Raw genomic sequence first — 20,491 nt, 5'->3', positions numbered from 1 at the left:
TCTCTCTCTCTCTCTCTCACACACACATCTCCTTGGATGGACGTTTTAACTTAAAAGTACTCTGGACTTGGTGCAATTTGTCTAAACACGATTGAAAGGCAATTTGTGTCAGTCCAGCCCCAAGAGGAGATAACACACGCTGCAAAAACAAACCAGCAGGCTCACATGACACACACCTCCTTGTGGGAAGAACTGTGCGTAGATGTCTTTAAACGTTTCTTCGTTGACGACTCCACTTGGGCATTCCTGGAAGACAAAATGGAATAGCACGTCATTCAGCGTCTATTTTAAAGACTGCTTCCTATATTAAAGTCATCGCCTTGAATCTGAGTTTAAGAAGTGCCAATCATGGTCCAATATACAACTCGTGAGTGTGACTGAAACTGAAAGCTCCTGTGCACACTTGCGCCAATGGTTAAACTTATAAAATGAACAATAATTGCATATTCATACGACTCTGATTTTTTAATGAGGGGGAAGGAGTAGGTGTCATTTTAAGAATTCTTTTAACTTTTCTTTTTTTACCTTTTGGAAAAAACCCTATCAGACAATTTAGTCTTTAAACACTTCTAAAGAGGATTTTGAACATTTAAGGCAAGAGGACAAACTAAAGCCAGCCTTCCCACGTGCTCAAACATTACCTAGGGAAAAATGTAAAAAATATTGAATCACATGACAATATTTAATATTTAAAGAGCAAGTTAACAGCAGCTGAAAATCTTGGTTTTGCTAACCTCTAGTGGTAGAAACCTACAGTGTTTCAGCGATAGGTTTTTGTTTACTTGTCCGGTGGTGTTTAACTTGCATCGGCCAATCCTTCTTGTTGAACCCAGAGTGACGTAGAACTGTGACATCACTGTTGGGAGCAACAGACCTGAAATTATCCACCACTGTCTTTCAATTTGAATGTTTTATGTTACTCTTTCACTTCAAACCAAGTTGCTAGTTTGTCTCTGGGTCATTTTATTTGACAGTCTATTGAGCCAAGATGCATTTAGAGGGGCACCATTTTATTTCACTAAGGAAATTTTCCTTATTAAACCTCGACAGTTTCTCTGACCGACAGCATGTAATACTGTAAGATGATACAGGCTCACATTCAAATTGGTGGTATTCAAACTGCAAACCCTCCAAGCTTCAATAGATTTCGTGTCCACAGTCATTCAGTGTCACCCACCTGTGGTTGTTAGGAAGCATTCAGAAGAAAAGACTGACGAATCTTACATAACATCCCTTTAAATGAAACGGGCCAAGCAAAGACTCAGTGGATAACCTTGCTCAGCACAGTGGGGTGATAAAGGCAGACAGTTTTGCAGCTTCAATTTCTGCTTGATGTGAGGCTGCACACTGCAGCAGGATATTGAATCTTTGGAACTGAGGAAAGGCTCCCCCTAAAAAGACAATTTCCAAACTGGGAGGCACATGTGTCTCTAGGGTTGTCTATACAAGAAAATAAACAACGGCCATAGTGGAAGAAAAAAAAACAAAATAGGGGAAATATACATGTACACTTCTACATTTTCTATTTCTTTATCTGAGAATGACATGTTTGGATCTATTCTATGTTTGTTTAAGAAACTAACAAAGTATTTTTCAGTGTGAACAAGCTAGTACAAATCACATGGAACACTGGGTTTCCTCCTTCCTGTGACCATGTTTGATCAGCCATGTTAGGAAATAGAACTGTGGGGGTGAAGATATAAAGATGTCTTGCTTCAAAAGGACTCCTTGTGTTTTAAGCTAAGAGGATGCTTTGAGGTTGTCTGGGTGAATCTCCTGACACTCTTCTTCTGTTGTCTCACAGATCCAGTTGCATATCTTGTGGGGTGAGATGAGGTCAAGAATTTTGGGGGAGTTATAGAGACAGAATGAGCACAAGTCTGTCTGCATATTGTAGGTTGGCAGTCTGCAACCCGATTCAATGAAGCCTGAGAGTCTGTGGTGCTGTTCTCATTAAACTAGCATATAAATCAAAATTATTTAGCATGTGGAGAATTATGCTCCGTGGTGGACAGACTGAGTAGTATTGGATTTATATTGTGGGCCAGATTAAAGGATAATTCCGGCCAGTTTTTATGTTAATCTTGATTGCTATAGATTTTGAAAAACCCCGACCTGAATCGGTGCAGGCAACACTGAGTAGCTGCAGCTACGTGTACGAGCTTCCACTGAGCTGAAACGGCAGTTAACGGGGCAAGTTTTAGAGAGCCTTTGTGCCTCTTCACAGACACAATGCAATTAATATGTCTGTACAACCTGAACAAGATCCTTAAGTAACATCAAGATGCGTTTTGAACTCAGACATTGTTTTATTTCACCCACGCTGTCTCGATCTTGCCCAAAAGGCTCTCTAAAACTTGCCCCGTTAACGGCCATTTTAGCTCATAAGAAGCTTGTACACGTAGCTGCAGCTACTCAGTGTTGCCTGCACTGACTCAGGTCGTTTTTTTTTTTATTGAAAGTACTTGCATGTCTATATCGATCAAGATTAACATAAAACGTATTACTAATTCTGAAAAATTGGCCGGAATTATCCTTTAAGGAAATTCAAGATTTCACCTATTTTGAGGATTATCATTATGCAAAGAATAAATAATAAATAATGATTTTAGGGACTATGTCCATATTTGGCTTTCTTGCCAATAGTTAGATAAGTAGATTGATACCACTCTTTGGCTGTGCAGCAAATATGAAACGACAGCGAGGCAACAGTTAGCTTAGCATTTCATTTCAAGATTTGAAGCAGGGGGAAACGGCTAGCCTGGCTGTGTCCGACAGTAAACAAGAGTCTACAGCCCCGCTAACGGCTCTGTGAGGCTGTACACGCAGCTGTGTTTTGAGCTCAACGCCAACATCTGCATGCAGAGATGTCAAGTAACGAAGTACAAATACTTTGCTACTTTACTTAAGTAGAAATTTGGGGTATCTATACTTTACTGGAGTATTTTTTTACAGCATACTTTTTACTTCTACTCCTTACATTTTCACACAATTATCTGTACTTTCTACTCCTTACATTTTAAAAATAGCCTTGTGTCTATTTCAGTTTGGCTTGTCATCATTCAAAAAAACAAAAATCTATTCTATTGAATGAAATTGATTGTGGTTGGATTAGAAGTATAAACATATACAGTACCATTCCAACACTCTATTGGTTTGTACGCGATCCATCGCACCTTCACACGAGACTCAAGAGAACTCTAGCGAAATGTCCCAACCAAGCACCAGCAAGGAGGGTGTTACCCAGGAAAACCAGCCCACCCTTCTACATCCCTGACCGTGCCTGGAAGAAGTTTTCGAAATGGTTGAATGCAAAAACATCTCCTTTCGAATGTGCTGCAAACTCTACGCACCCAAGTACCACAAGCTAATTGTTTGCATAACTCGCCATCTAATTTGAAAAAGCATATTGATATTATTTTTTTCCCCCTTACATTCCTTTTATACTTTAAGTAGTTTTGAAACCAGTACTTTTATACTTTAACTTGAGTAAAAAGCTTAAGGTTGATACTTTTTTAAGCCTAGTATCTATACTTCTACCTGAGTAATGAATGTGAATACTTTTGACACCTCCTTCTGCATGCCAACGGGCACATTAATGACAATGCTAACATGCTGATGTTTTGCAAGTATAATGTTTAACGTGTTAGCATGCTAACATTTGCTAATTAGCATCATTCACCATCTCAGTTTAAAGTGTTAACATGCTGATCTGTTTCTTAACAGTTGCTTTCTGGAGTCTCCGCTGTATGCTAAGCTAACCTTCTCCTGGCTGTAACTTCCTATTTAACAGACAGACACTAGAGTGGTGTCAATCTTCTCATCTAACTCAAGAAAGTGAATAAGAGTATTTTTTCCAAAATTTCTCAGTTTACTAAACTATATTATTATTTTCCAGCAAAGACCGCAGAGCTGTCCAGCACTGGAAGAAAACGAACATACCCAATCTAAAAGCAAAGCCGCTCCACAGCATCTTTGTACATTTGACACAGACAGTAGGCTTCTTCTTTGTTGTTTAGTAGAGCTTCTGTTAATTAAAGCATTGTTTATGTTCTGAAACATTGCAGAGAATGGGTTGTCAACGATCAACCTTTTGTTGAGGAAGTGCAAGGAAATGTCACGCAATTAAGTACTTAAAATGAGGAGGGGGAGATTTTTCAAACATGTAATTTCACATCTGTGCACTGTTGTGTGTGTGTGTGTTTTTTACACAGATGGGCAATTACAGCTGCCAACACTAATAACCACTTATTAAGTGGGAGCGTGATATACAAATGGCTGTGTTCCAAGTCTGCTTCTTCTAACCTTGCTAAGGAAAATTAAAGGTTAGTAAAACTTTGTGATTGTTGTACTGCGTCTCACACTGATTATTCATCTGATCGCATTTTATCGTCTCCTTTCAGCCCATGAGGACATTGGCAAGGGAGGCAGTTTTTCGATTGAGAAAGAAGCAGGTGTGTTATCTGGTTATCATCACGTACAACACATGCCACACGCCTCTGCAATTCAATTTAAAGTTCAGTAAAATAGTTACACTCACTTGATGCCTGAACTCCCTTAAGGTCCCAAGGTAACCTTTGATGTTGCATAGCTAAAGGTCAGGACCACATTCACACACTGCTCATTACATGCATGGATCATTAAAAGGAGAATTCCGGCCAATTTTTAATCTTGATCGCTATAAATATGCGAGTACGGGGGTTACGTTAAATACAATACAGTGGTGTGAAAAAGTGTTTGCCCCCTTCCTCATTTCAGTGCCTTTTGCATTTTTGTCACACTTAAGTGTTTCGGAACATCAAACCAATTTAAACAATAGTCAAGGACAACACAAGTAAACACAAAATGCAATTTGTAAATGAAGGTGTTTATTATAAAGGTGAAAAAAAATCCAAACCATCATGGCCCTGTGTGAAAAGTGATTGCCCCCCCCCTGTTAAAACATACTATAACTGTGGTTGTCCACACCTGAGTTCAATTTCCTAGCCACACCAGGCCTGATTATTGCCACCTGTTCACAATCAAGGCATCACTTAAATAGGAGCGCTTGACCCAGTAAGGTCCACCAGAAGATCCTTAAAAGCTAACATCATGCCGAGCCCAAAGAAATTCAGGAACAGTTGAGAAAGAAAGTAATTGAGATCTATCAGTCTGGAAAGGGTTATAAAGCCATTTCCAAAGCTTTGGGAATCCAGCGAACCACAGTGAGAGCCATTATCACAAATGGGGAAGACATGGAACAGTGGTGAACCTTCCCAGGAGTGGCCGGCCGCCCAAAATTACCCAAGAGCGCAGCGACGACTCATCCAAGAGGTCACAAAGAACCCACAACAACGTCCAAAGAACTGCAGGCCTCACTTGCCTCAGTTAAGCGTTCATGCCTCCACCATCAGGAAAAGACTGGGCAAAAATGGCCTGCTGGCAGAGTTCCAAGGAGAAAACCACTGCTGAGCAAAAAGAACATCAAAGCTCGTCTCAATTTCTCCACAACACATCTTGAGATCCCCAAGACTTTTGGGACAACATTTGTGGACCGATGAGACAAAAGTGGAACTCTTTGGAAGGTGTGTGTCCAAGTATATCTGGCGTAGAAGGAAACACTGCATTTCATAAAAAGAACATTATACCAACAGAAAATATGGTGGTGGTAGTGTGATGGTCGGGGCTGTTTTGCTGCTTCAGGACTGGAAGACTTGCCGTGATAAAAGAACTAGAATTCTGCTGTCTACCAAGAGATCCTGAAGGAGAATGTCCGACCATCTGTTCGTGTACTCAAGCTGAAACGAACTTGGGTTCTGCAGCGGGACAATGATCCTAAACACACCAGCAAGTCCACCACCGAATGGCTGAAGAAAAACAAAATGAAGACTTTGGAGTGACCTAGCCAAAGTCCTGACCTGAATCCTATGAGATGTTGTGGTATGACCTTAAAAAGGCCGTTCATGCTCGAAAACCCTCTAAGTAACTGAATAAGGACAATTCTGCAAAGATGAGTGGGCCAAAATTCCTCCAGGATGCTGGAAAAGCCTCATTGCACATTATCGCAAACGCTTGGTTGCAGTTGTTGCGCTAAGAGTGGCCCAACCAGTTATTAGGTTTAGGGGGCAACACTTTCACACGGGCCATGATGGTTTGGATTTTTTTTCACCTTTAAAAATAAACACTTCATTTACAAATTGCATTTGTGTTTACTTGTGTTGTCCTTGACTATTGTTTAAATTGGTTTGATGTTCCGAAACACTTAAGTGTGACAAACATGCAAAGGAACGGAAATGAGGAAGGGGCAAACCTTTTTCACACCACTGTAGAATAAATATATATATATATATATATATAACCCTGTTGATGTTGTACAGACATTGTGTGTCTGTTAAGAGGCACAAAGGCTCTCTAAAACCTGCCCCATTAACTGCAGTTTTAGCTCAGTGGAAGCTTGTACACGTAGCTGCAGCTACTCAGTGTCGCCTGCACCGATTCAGGGTTTTTTCAATCAAAAGTACTTGCATATTTATACCGATCAAGATTAACATAAAAATTGGCAGGAATTCTCCTTTAATATTGAGCTTTTGGTAACTTTGTTATCTTTTAATACATATTTCTCTGCATCAGTGACACACTGATAGCTGAATAAATGACCACATTAAAAGACACATCATTTGATATTTTACATGTGTAAATAAAGGAAGTTAGCTCTCCCCCTACAAACATACATTTCTTAAAATGCAAGGTTATGGTCAAGATGCACTTATGGATGTTTATTTTGATATCTTATCTCCCATTTTTTATTAGAGTTTTTCATCTGCATATTAAATCAAAACTAAAATGATGGGCAAAGACCAATTGAAATAATATAAGTAGTATGTTGTGTGCAATGATAACAAGTGACGGTGTCATTTTCATTTACCCTTTCATGTTGCATTTTACACATTATTCACTGCCAAACACATTAGATGTAGTGATAGGTCAGAAAATGAATTTGTATCCATTTGATATGCTTGTAAGATTAGCTCATCCAGGATAATAAAATCACAAATACAATCTGTGAAATGCAAAACTGGCCAGGCATGAAATTCCTTTCCGAGACTTGTGAAGCGAAGCGTAATAAGCGGTGTGGGGAATGAAATAACCCTGTGAACAAAGGCATCATCACTGATGGAATTGAAACTGTGAGATCTTAATCTGATGCCTGAGGCAGTGCCCTGGACTATGAACTGTGAAAGCCTAGCAGATTTAGCCAGACGTGAGGACAATGTTGTGTTCTTTCCTGTAGTCTGAGGTCAAGGGATTTATGAAACAATGGATTCTCTTATGCCTTTAAGGTGAGTGTTGCTAAAATTCCACCTTAAGAGCAAGACACAGAGTCAGAGGTCTTGTTTTGGTCCCTGCTAGACATATTGCTAGATATAAGACAAAGCTCCACTTTGACAATCTGCACTACAAGTGAGTGACTCTTAAAGTTTGTTGTCAAGACAAATGACCACATCCTGCCACCCATAGGCATGCAATTTGCGTCGAAACCCCGGACAACAAGGACAAAAGGCCAAATTTATCATCATGGGAACCATGCCAACTTCTATTAGACTGGCTGGCCTTAAAAGCTCTGCCAATGTCACAGGGTTGGGGCAAGACAGAGATGAGCTGTTTGACCCTGATAAGTAGAAAAATGAGCTACACTTTGGACTTAGTGATGGACAAAAGCTATTTAGGAGCAGTAATTTAAGTGCCATGACTCTTTGTCTTGGTGTTATTTGTACTTTTGCCAAAACGTTATCTGCAGTGATGCGTGGCTTTGAATAAAAATAAAAAGGAGGCCTATCATCAGCATAAAATAATGCTGTAATCTGCAATGTAAGAATTCTAAGAGTCTACAGCAGCTCTGTACTTAAGCAGAGAACAACAGTTAAGTGTGTTAGCATGCTAACGTTGGTTAATTAGCACTAAACACAGAGGAGAAGTAGTAGAGAGAGTACTGCTGAGGATGATGGAAATGTCATTAGTTTTGCAGATATTTGGTCGTAAATTAAAGAATTTGAACAATTTGACCTGGTGGTAGATGAAAAATCATGGGGATTAGCAAAGCTAAGGAAATGTTAAATGTTTGCACCAAATTTCATGAAAATCTATTCAGTTGTCAATACATTTTACTCAACCTCATGGTGAGAAAAAAGATGTGGAGAAAAGATATTTTACTGGTTAAGTGAAAACTTTGAACATAGTGGTGGACCGACAGGCCGACCATCCAACTGGCTGACATTGCCATCCCTTCAGTGGGATTCCTAGAGCAATCCCACTGGAGTGGCTAAATATAAAATGCAGTAACGTAAAAAAAACAAACCGGGATGGTGTCTATAAACATATGCAAGATTCTCTCCCTCAGCGTTAAGGGAAGTCAGGCAGAGTGTGCGGCACAAATTAAAGGCCTCATTAGTACACTTCTTACCTCTTACTCTGTCTCAAGTGGAAGTGGACTAATGGGCAGGCTTTGCAGGGACTTGACTGGAGCACAGTGCAGGCTCAACAGGAAACTGAAGCCCCATGGGAATTCCTCTATCATAGTACTCCTCTCTTTCATTGCCAGACAATTTGGGTTGAGTTAATTCTGGGTCATCTCATTACGCCTCACATCAGAGGTGACAATGAAGGGAGGTGGTTTGATATGGGCTGCTCTGTAGGACTTTGACCTGATTGCTCATTGGAAATCTTCCACAATGTGTTGGCGATATGACCTAATTATCATTGGCACAGTGAACAACGTAGTGAAAGTTAAATTTTTTTAATGTAAACACCACTGGGACCAACAACATTTAGTGCACAATGTAGATAAGTCAGCAAAAGCGTATTCATCACACGCTTGATTATTATCAATATTATAATTGAATGGATGCAGAATAGTGATGAACTAGAAGAAGGTAGAGCTGTTGAAACGTTAAGGGGCCATTCACATTGTATGTGGCATGCGGTGCGCTCACTGCTAGGTTGTGTCCTATTCCCAAAATATATTTGTTGTGCTTGCCGCTGGGCTCAGCACAAAATAGGCAAAACTTTCAACATTTTCGTCATACATGCGCCAATATTTGAAAGCACGTCTGCGTCCGGTGTTTACATCAGACTTGTAGTAGGCTACATGCGACATTGTGTAGGATACACAGCATTCCAGTAGTGATTTGGTGGTGAAGATGTTCTTGTCTTTGAACTAAAAGAAAGCCTTGGCACTTGCCCTAATTGGGGGATATACGGAGGAAGACAGCAGCGAGAAGGGTGTGGGTGCACGAGACCCTCAGGTCCAGGGAGCAGTTGGGGGAGCTACGGCTGGTGAAGGAGCTCTGCTTTCACTGGGACCGGTTCCAGGGGTAATTTGTCAGTCTGCTGACGAGAGTCGGTCCTACGATTTCCCTGATGGGTTATGAATGGGTTTTCATTTCTATATAAAATGTTCCACTTCAGCAATGTGTCATTGCATGTTTACATACATAAGTATGAGGTCTGCAGTCTTTGCAGTTGGGTATAATAAAGCTAAGCTATGAGCCTAAATTAATAAATTCATCATCATTCATTCATACTCTGGAAAACACGTCAATGCATATATGCAATTAATTCCTCCAAAACTGGATCCCACATACTTTTAAATGGGTAGTTATTCTGTGTAAAGGCCATATACCTAACTACCTACATGTGAACTTCAATGAAAACAAACATGACTTGTAACATGTAGCATATTTTACATCATATAAACATACAAATACAAATATTTTCCTACAAATACCTGTATGGAGCTGTGTAATCACCTTGGTATTTGGTTTTTGCAGCTCACAACAGTACAGTTCTTCTCAGTTGCTCTGATCTCAGATCAGAGATGATAATAATGTATATTTTGTCACATAGGGAATAGTGCTCCCTTTCATGTGTATTGTTCATTAGACTACACTTACAGAGTGAACTGTTAAATATGGACAACAACACAAAGCAGTGTCACTATCTTGGTATAAACATAAGGACTTATAAAAAACGTATACATTCTTTTAAGAAATGCACTCACTGTTGTACAAATGCAAATTATGATTTGAAAAATGCACCAAAGTTAGAAAAAATGTAACATAGTTGTGATTGTATTTCAGTGGAGACATGTCCATGTTGATTTCACATCAAAAACAAACCTTGAATGATTTAAATTCAGAGGCTACAATAAGCTACACATCTGGCATGCCTATTATGGTGGAAATATGCACCACAGCATAGTTTTGCGTCCGAGGTCTCTGTACGACCTCAAACTTGTGTGGTACAGCTCTGGGAGATCGCTGTCGGCCAACATCATCCTCTCGTTCGTGTTCCATTTGAGGATCCACATTTATTCTTTGTTTACTTTTTTTCTGTTTTTTTCACACATGTGAAAGCACGTCATGTCTTGCGCGTGCCGCGGTCAAAGTTCAACATGGTTCAACTGGCACCCGCAAGAGCGGTCAAGCGGCAAAATGCGCAGCGGCAGGCCAGTTCTTGCATGTGTAAGCAATTGACAAGAATGGGTTTCATAGCACAGCGTTGCAGCTTGCGCATACAGTGTGAATTGCCCATTCCACCGCTGTCAAATACAGACACTTGATTACAGAAGAATAAATCAAATCAAATCCTGTTTATGTCAAAGAGACAGAGATGTAAAAAAGAGAAGAAAGTCCAGTGAGCTGTAAATTATGTTTGTTGCTTACATTCTTGAAGCCGCGGTAAAGGATCTGTAGCTCCTTTCGTGAGAAACTTGTCTGGGCTTCCAGTTGCTCCAAGCCCTCGGGGCGATGGCGGACTGTAGACAGTTCAAGCTCATCTTCAACACTGTCTGGAGAGGAGGAGGAAGAAAGTCAGATGTGAACAGATGCTGCTGAGTCTTTGCAAATTAGCATGTTTGATGCTAGAATTTGAGATATCCAATACACTGCCAAATATCAGAAAAAGTAAGCAAAGAAACCTAGATGTTGCATCTTTTATATCCAAAATGTCCCATTTTGGCATGCAATGGTTACAAATTCAAGATAACCTTCTTGACAATAAAAAAAATCCATTTGGAAGCCCTCCTTTCTCCTTGTTATATCCGGTCCCTTTATCTGCAAATGTTACTTCACAAAATGAATAAAAGACAAAAAGCCCCTTTCTTCTCTACACCAAACACAACAGCAGAGATAATTAGTGTTATTGAACAAAGTTCCCGTGGGCAGGATGCCTCTTAATGAACCCTGTGGAACTTTTTAATGGGCCTGTAATGATGGCAGATGCTGTCTGGGCCCTGTCAACGACAGCACTGTCCTCGCAGCACTGCGTTTGACTTGTCTTGTTGGCGCAGGTCCTTTCACATACCTGAAGTGTGACACAGTGTCTAAATGCCTCATTAGCTCCAAGGGTATTATTATGACCCAGAGCCAAAAGGCCACGGCTTCTCACCGACCACAATTAACTTGATGCTATGGAGCTAATGCTTTGTATTCATAGGTGATGGTAACTGATAAGGAAATAAAATAGCTGCTTAATCTTATTCTCCTCATCAAATTAGTCCAGAATGTGTAGATGTATAGTTGCGTCATAATTAGATAATCTGAATGGATTATGGAAATTTTAATATATTTACATAAATATAACATATTCTTTCAGTTGTAACAGAATTCATGTTGAAAATCAAGAAACATTTTCTAATATGCATATAAATATCACTAGAAATCACACATTTAACATCTTTTTTTTTTTTACTTATTCAACTATAAAACTAAAACTTTCTATTTGAAATTGTTAAAAAAAAAAAATTTCTAAAAAGGAGTGTTGTACTGCAGCTTAACTCCAGCTCAAGCAATCTTTTGTGTCTAAAAGCCTACATTGAGTGTGTGGCGCCCATACAAAGAACCACAGAAAGCAAAAGCATTTTAGTCAACAACAAAAACAAAAACCTCATCACAGAGAGAGACAGAGAGCCTTGGAAGAGCCACTTGCTTTGATTACTGGAGGATGGCTTTTTGGCTGTGGAGCATGGAAAGAGCCTCATGAGTCGAGCTCTCACCCCGCGCTTGTGGACAATCTGAGGGTATCCTAGGAAATACAGCATTAGGTCTTACAGTTACCCAGGCAACTAGCAGCCTCAGTACATTCTCGGAAACTGGACATGCAAGGGGTGAGGGTCTACTAAAGTGCATATGGACATAAGGCATCCTCATAGTTGGTTATTCAGGACAACAACACAGTAGTATGCAGCATATTAGTTTAAAGCCGCAGCTCCAAAAGGCATAAACATGATTGTTTTGATTTTATTATGAGACGTATCAGAAGTAAATTTAACAAGCACAGAAACTTGAACACAAGCACACAATTCTGGTTTATATAGAACTTTGGTTACAACATCTGTGGTATACGAGCTGCTGTTCCATCTGTGTGCATCTACAAGTAAACCTGTAGCAGTGCAAGGTATCACTGCAAATTCAAAGATTCCAAATCCTTTATTAATCCCACAATGGGGAAAATCACAATGTCACAGCAGCAAGGGATTCATTACATCACCGCAAGTTCTAGGTATTCCTGCAAGTCACAAGCATCTAGTTCACTGGGGTACATTACTTATTAACAGGTTTCCTAGCACATTGTAGGTCAGGGTGTAATACGACATCTTATTAGGTGTCAACTGTTTTCACACCTAGTCCAGCATTCTCCTTGGCACAATCTTTCCCTCTTGTCAGTTTACCAAAAGCAGCTATGGCTGTGAAAAATGACATCATAAATCTGCAACCTAGACTGACAACATCATGGAGGTTCAGTGGAAAACTGTGTGTGAGCAGATGAATGACTCAGTGTAAAACTACTGGGAGAAAAAGAGAAAAACGATACCTGACAAAGGTTGTTGTGGTTTGAGTGTAGGTCAGTCTACCTCATAGTAGTGAGGGTCCATTTTTTGTTTCCCGATAACGATTCTGACACCTGAACTTATGTATTACTACATATTAATACTAAGTATTATTATTACGAGTACTGATCCGATACCAGTGTGTCATATATTTGATTATGTTTTAACAGCTGTATACTACTATCCCTGTATGGATGGGATATGATTTCTATCTTTGCTGTCTGTCTGGCTCAGCTTAAACTCTTTGTGAAACATGAAGAAACACAAACAATGAACGCCACAGAACTTTATTTTATTATCCTTATTTTATTATACAGAAAAACAACATAAACTACTTTAATGTAGATTTTCTTTAGGGCTTTATTACATGGTATCGGATCAGTGCATACATTTCAGTACTTCCCGATACCGATACCAGTGTTTTAGGCAGTATCGGAGGAAAAACTGATACTATTATCGGTATTGGAACATCTCTACCTCAAAGTGCACTACACTAAATCCAGTGAGTTCACACAGATCATTAAGGTATGTACCATGGCTGCAAATATTGGCTGACTTTCCTTTAAATAAAAAAGAGTTTCCTACAAATATCCACAAGTCAAAAATATTGCAAATGCATCTATAAATAAAATAAGAGTCTACAACCACGTGAGAGGCCTACTTGAGCAAAATGCTGATGTCAGCATGCTAACACGCTTAAATTCACCATCTTAGTTTAGCATGTTAGCATTTGCTAAATCGCATGTACAGCTCAAGTAGATGGAGATCTAGATTTATTGATATCGCAATTGCAATATTATCTGTAATATTATAATGAATGATAACTTCTACATTTTTATTATCATTTTCATTGAAAAACATTTAAAAAATGATTATGGTGTTATCTGTCCCAATCAAAGATGTTTTCTTAAGTCTGTAGAATATGATGTGTTGGCCAGGTGATCTCTGCAGCACGACATTATATTTAAAAAGGTTTTTTGACACAAATTTTGCCTTTAACAAATATTGTGTCTCCTGCAATTTCAATATTGCATTAGGCCATATTGCAATTTAGAATTTAGATTAATTGTTTTGCCCTGGTATTTGGTCATATACCCATAGACCAAATAAAATGTGACCTGATGATTAAAATGCTCAGCAGAAATGATTAGGTTGGAGAAAGCTTGACCAAACATGAATTTAAGCAAGCTTTCAAAATATTGCCAAACACTTCTGCTGGCAAGGACCTCTGACAGAAAGGTTGCGAAAAGAAAAGCCTCATCTGGTCCCAGTCCTTTTACTGTGACGGTGTGCAGAGTCAAACACAGCACCGATACAGAGCAGATGGAAACGCTCTTGGCTTAGATCTGTCACAATGTACACAATATCCAACAAAACGGGGCATGACAAAGCTCTCATAAAAGTTACTGTTGATTCTGTTTAGTCCTGCTCTCAGCTCAAGACCAGCTCCGGTTGCCCACTATAATGACCAAATAACTTTGCGATTTAGAGGATGAAAAGACAAAGTTCAACTCTTATTTGTTCTTGTTACCTGTTGTCTGACACACACCTTCCTTCCTAAGTGGGGAGGAGACTTTGAAGTGTCTTCACTGATCTTCAACTAGACAGATGTTGCTTTTGTTATCGAGGGATATTGTTCTTGACAGCAATCTGGCATTATTTGGAAACATTACTGTACATAAAGACATTGTTTCTAGCTTGAAACTCAAGGACAATGTGCTGAGCTTTAGTATATTCTTTAGCACTTGAACAATGAGTGCATTGGGGATGTTGTGCAAACATTACAACTTAAAGTGCAAACCATCTGTACCATCACTAATACAACTGAAAGCAAGGCTTTTGGTGAAAAGCTAAGGCAATAAATAAAAAAAATAAAAGATCTCTGAAGTTGAATAAAGCAGAGCGGGAGTGACACAGCGCTTAATCAGGCAGGAAAAGAGCATGCATGGTTGTCTGATTAATGTTTGCCCTTTTAGTTTGTTGGCAGAATGGATCCGACGCTCAAGTGTGATAATGTAGTGAGCTGCTCATGCTGTGCTCTGGTGGCCTTACCCAAAAAGGTCAAAGATTACCATTTTACTGGTTAAGAAAAGTCCAACATAAATGAGTGTTGTTGTCCTGAAGAATCAAGTATATCAAGCAAAACTGGAGGATTCACCAATCTAAACATTTTACTGATACAGTCATTACATGCACACACATGAAGCCATGCCATACTTTTGCCTTTCTTGAAAGAACAAACCTGACCTCAGCCTGCTGCTATAATGGCAAGTTGCAGCTGACTGTGCAGCTCATCAGAAATGTAATTTATAGACGTCTTTAAGTAACAAAGCTGCCATTTTAGCCAGCAGCAATACAACAGAATTAAATTGACTGCCTTATAAGGGTTACAAACAAAGAACAATGCCGTAGAAATATAATTATAATGAGACATGGTCTATTGCACAGTATTTTTTCATCAAAAAGCCGACAAAGCCTCAAAAGTATTTAAACCCGGAAAAATGAATGTGAGAATATTAACCCCCAAAATGATTCAAAAGAAGAGATCAATCATAGTTCAACTGCTACACTCCATCAGGATGGAGGGTAAAACCTCACTAGCTCTAAATCAATTGGATCCATGGATCAAAAAATAATGGCTAATGAATATTTGATAAATCTGTCATGTACAAACTACACTGTCTTAGTTAATGACAAATGGCTGCTTGATATCAATAAATCTTGGGTTAATTCTTGTGCTGAAGCACACAGTTTGATGGACAGTGCTGACAAGCTTGATGCTTCTTTGTTGTGGTAGGAAGGTGTATGTACAGCAAGTGCTACACAGAAGCAAATGATGGCCTGGGGGTCCACATGGGTGTGTGAATTAAATTGAAATGATTAAATGGATCTATGATGGTAGAAGTCGAGGTTTAATCCGTGTGAAATTGGCCAAGATAGTTTTAATTTCAGGCATTGATAACATTCATCAGACATCATCGTGTATTTTATTTCTTCTCTTGCTTAGTTATTACAAGCCTTTCCCCCCATTGTTATCAGACTTAAATAGTGCAGTGTGTGCACCATTTGTCTTTAAGAGCTTCTGTGTATTCCTGTGTGTGTCTGAGACAAGGTCTTAACTTATACAATTTAGCACCAGCTCCTGGCTGCCCCTTTATAACTGTGGCGCCAAGAAGGCGGGGCTCACCAAAGTAGGCCATGACTCCAACCGAGCACAACTTATCTTCTGACAGCTTTGATGATAGTGTTACAGTCGGCAGCACCCAACGTGTGAGCCAATCCAACTTCAGTCGTGGTCTGAAAACCTTTGGCAGTGGCTCTGAGTTACAGTAGACCCTGATCAGATAGTGGGTTTTAGCAGCCTGGGGCATCATTTTGTAATTGTTAACATTGAGAGGGAAGCATTTTCCTTGCTGTTTTTGCTTGACTGAGCGCGTTACTTGATTTGCCGGAGCACCCTGAAAGCCTTGAGAAGATAAATCCTTATAGTAACGCAGGTTGGAGAAACGCCCAACGTCATTTAACTCCACAGCGAGTAAGGGTTGAGTAAGGACGGGTGATCTGATGGTTGCCTAGTGAGAATTACCTCAAATCGGGGCATCTTCAACAAGAAAGGCAGTGCATGCGCCTTATGTTTTGCAACCCGCAAACGCACTTTATCTGAAAGTGGCCCTAGTTGGATTGAATTTGTCTCAATGACCTCTCTCGGTTTCATTTAATGCTTAGACTAGAAAGGCCTGTTTAAACATAGATAGAAGATGTGAAAACCCTTTTAAAATTACTACATTGATTGATTTGAAAACATTACCCTCCCATCATTTTCTTTTTATTGAATATCAATATCTCCAAAGATACACTAACACAAGGTAATTTATCCTTCTTCCAAAGGAAATGTAGCTTAGTTAACTGAAAAACTTTAACCGTGAAAAGATCCAGTGATAACTTTAGTAAAAATCTCATCATTAGTAATCTCTGTGATCATACATGATTAACAGATGTATATATATACTTAGATCTATAGTATATGCATAAATACAATATAGACAGATCAACACATCAGTATCAGAGTAAAATTGAATTGATTTCTAACCTCTCCGAATCAGATTGGTCTTATAGTTACATGACACTACTGGCATTATCTTTATCACTTAATAACTTAACTTTCATTTCATTTCAATGTAACATCCTTGGATGTGTTAACTAGATAAGCTGTTCCTAGAGCCGTAAATCACTGATGACCTGATGTGTGGCTGACTGACCTAGAACATCCCAAACTGTCAAATGAAACTAACAAAAATACGATTTCCTCCCTTAAAATGACGCTACTACTGTCAGGATTCCCATCAATAAGCTCTCACTGTGATGACACACCATCCTCACAAACTTAACACCTGAAACAAACTCACTACTGATCTTATCTCAACTTGAGCTCACTCTTATGGCGTTTTTCCACTGCTGGTAACGGCTCGCTTCGGCTCAGCCCGCCTCGGCTCGGCCCATTCTACGTCCGTTTTCCATTGCAGATTGAGTAAAGCCTCAGCGTGGCTGGTCACCATAGCAACGCGTGATGACGTAATTTTCAGCGCGACTCACAACAGCACGTCGGCTACCTGCCGCAGCCAGAAGAAATGTTTTGTTTCAAAAGAAGCTGAAGGAAGCAACAAAAATCACTGCTAAAAAAACGGGAGTTTGGGAATTCTGACGGAGTTCAGACGTCGACATGATGGTTGTTCGCCAACACGAAAGGGTAAGTTAAGTTTCCTGGTAACGTTAGCTAACATTTGCATGTGTTCAGCGTCGCAGTCAGTATTTACTATACGCTATATAAAGTACATGAACTTTAGCAACCATGATTACACACCAAAACATGTCTGCTGTGTACTGTTTGTGTTTCAGAGCATTCACGCTTTGCAAAATTGCCGCCGCAGACCGTCTGGTGGGCGATGTCCGACCGGTGAGATCTCTGGTTCTGACTACTGGGCTTCGTATAATCTGTATGAGAGTCACAGAGAGGCTTATGACAACGACTGGGATGCATCTGGGCCAGCAGAGCCGGCGGGGACACTGTCACAGGGTGCAGAGGAAGAAGACCGGGAAGTTTGGGAGGGTTTGATGCGCTACTTGAAAAGCTAAATAAAAACTTTTGTTATATATATTGTCTTGTTTTTTTAAAGTAACAGTGTGCAATATTGGAAACGACATGAAGCCGCTAGTAGCCCGAACAGTTGAAAAGTGAGAATAGTGCAGAGAGTGGATAATCTGTCGGTGTCCGGCTAGATTTGTTTTAAATGTCCCGTTTGTTCTGGAAACACACTCCGCACTCTTGTTTGCTAAAAACGCAGTCATAAGTGACGATTCTCTCCGACCAACCAGCAGTCTGCAGGTTTTCACGTCACCTTTTGGTATCGCCTCGGCTCGCTTGGAACCTCGACTGAGGTAGTACTAAAAAAAGTACCTGGTAGCGGGTCCCAGGGACTTTTTTTCGTAATGGAAAACCAAAAAAGGCGACTAAAGTCGAGACGAGTCGAGTAGATACCAAGCAGTGGAAAACCGCCATTAATATAGCCTGCTCCAAGTACTGGCAAAACAACACAGGATAATCAACCACCAATCTTAGCGTACCTAGGGCATTACAGTTCACTGTGTCTACTGCTGTCCATTTAATGGTTAAGTATGTAAACAGTCACAATACAGGTATGGATAATTGCAATGGCAGACCAAAGCAGCATTAGTTGGACAATATCCTAAAGTTACTTTCAGGTTTTAAGCTGATAGGAGTATTTAATATCTCAGGAGAATTTAAATTGGAAATTAAATTATTGGGCTTCAGTTTGAAATTCACATTGCTTAAGCACATTATAATCAGTAGTCATTTTCTGGGACATTTCAAGTCCCTTGTGTGAATGATTGTATCTTGCAGTGGACACCATTGCTGCTCTCCCATCCTTCTGCTTCTTAATATGACTCTTTGGTTGATGTTCAAACTGGTTCCTAGTTCAGAAGAAATTCATTGCTGCATTTTGGTAATGTTTTAAGATGCAGGGACCAAAAAAGAATATCTTATTCCATGAGGTGTACCCTACCAGTCAAAATTCATAATGGTAGCTGTAAAACCTGCATGATGAATTGCATGATATTTTGGTGGAAGCTAATGTTTGGCGACATGCTATGCAGGCTGGTCATTTTCTCTTTCAATAGTGATTTTAACTATGTCATTATTCTGAAGGTCAACTCTGTATTAGTAAAAGTTTAGCCTACGCATAGAGAATTTACAGAAAGTCATATGCCATGTGGTCAATTTCACAAATTAATTGAAATCTAAGTCAATATTAAAGAGCCAGGGGGATAGGTGAGTCCCTTTAAGCCAAATATTCATAACACATCTAGCCAGTGTTTAATTCCCAAGGCTGCATATTGGTTTTAAATGAAACAGGGACACATGTGACAGACACTTTGCAGCAAGCCTTCAACTGAAATTACATCCAGCGAGACCGAAACAAGGACGGCAGATGAGCAGTATCTGGCAGCCTGGCCAGTGGTAGATTTTATCCATGCTGGCATGTTTCCAGAAAAAAACAGGCCAGTGTGATATCAATCTTGCACCAACACCAGTGGCATGAGGTGTCCCTCAGCAGAATACTAAATTGGCAGTATTGTGTGGCTATTTACTACTGTAAATCCTGTAGTATGAAGTAAAATAATTAGGTTGCATTAATGAATGTAATACCTGAAGGAATGCTTTTACTGTGCTTTACTGGAATGGGATATTTTGGTTATACATAATCTGCAACTCTGTCTGTTAGAAACCTTCACTGTATATGTACAGTAGAAACTAATTGGAGATGGGTGGGATCTGGTGGGATGTTGTGAACCTACACGGAAGCATGTTTAAAGAAGCTGCTAATACTATGTGTATTGGAAAAGACTTGTCTTTTTACACCCTTCGACTTCCTTCAGATTAATAATCCCAATAGAAATATGCAAACTGATATCAAACAAGTGAACTGTAAACTGGTGCATATTAGTGCAACAATAAAAGGTAAATCCAGATATGCCTGAGGAAAAAAGATCAAAAGTCTTGTTCTATTGCAATTGCCAACTTTGCCTTTCATAGTACCAAACAGGGCTGCACAATTATGAAAATCACGATTATTTTGATCAATATTGTGATCACGATTATTATCCCGATTATTTGTTGATTTCAACCAAAACAAATTTTATAATCACATAGGCTATTTATAACTGCTTTCACATCCATATTGTGCTACATTCCTCTTATGTTGAAGTTGTATGTTGTACATACATACAGCTGCAACACATGTAAATGAAAATTATCTGAAATAAATAGCCTAGGATATATTCCCAAAAAAAAAAAAGTATCTCTGTGAAAGCTCCTTCACTTGTTTTTAACAATAACTGATTAAAAGAGCCAGGGGGAGAAGGGAAGTGCGATGGACGTACTCACAGAGAGACGACTGATTCATTATGAATGGTCCAGCAGGCTCCGTCTCACACGCTATTACTCTACAAACTGAAGTTAGTTGCGTTCAATAACTTCTTCTGTGTTTTTCGCCGTGCCGGCCGCAATAGCATTTATCAGCGGAAACACTGGTACAAATACAGGTT

At 39.6% G+C, this 20,491-nt stretch overlaps 1 protein-coding gene across 3 annotated transcripts in view; it reads right to left on the bottom strand.

Annotated features, from left to right (window-relative positions):
• The window catches only part of kcnip4a (potassium voltage-gated channel interacting protein 4a), a 121,600-nt gene that overhangs the window by 4,210 nt on the left and 96,899 nt on the right, over positions 1-20,491 (bottom strand). For all 3 annotated transcript variants that reach the window (XM_032544192.1, XM_032544194.1, XM_032544193.1), the window contains 2 exons: positions 10,701-10,825; positions 177-246 (listed from right to left, as the gene is read on the bottom strand). In XM_032544192.1, coding sequence (XP_032400083.1) covers positions 177-246; positions 10,701-10,825 — 195 coding nt within the window. The remainder of the gene's footprint in view (positions 1-176; positions 247-10,700; positions 10,826-20,491) is intronic.

The sequence above is a fragment of the Etheostoma spectabile genome, chromosome 19 (genome assembly GCF_008692095.1).
Source record: "Etheostoma spectabile isolate EspeVRDwgs_2016 chromosome 19, UIUC_Espe_1.0, whole genome shotgun sequence".
Lineage (NCBI taxonomy): Eukaryota > Metazoa > Chordata > Actinopteri > Perciformes > Percidae > Etheostoma > Etheostoma spectabile.
The sequence above is the reverse complement of the archived record's forward strand: the minus strand, read 5'-3'. Positions and strand labels throughout refer to the sequence as shown.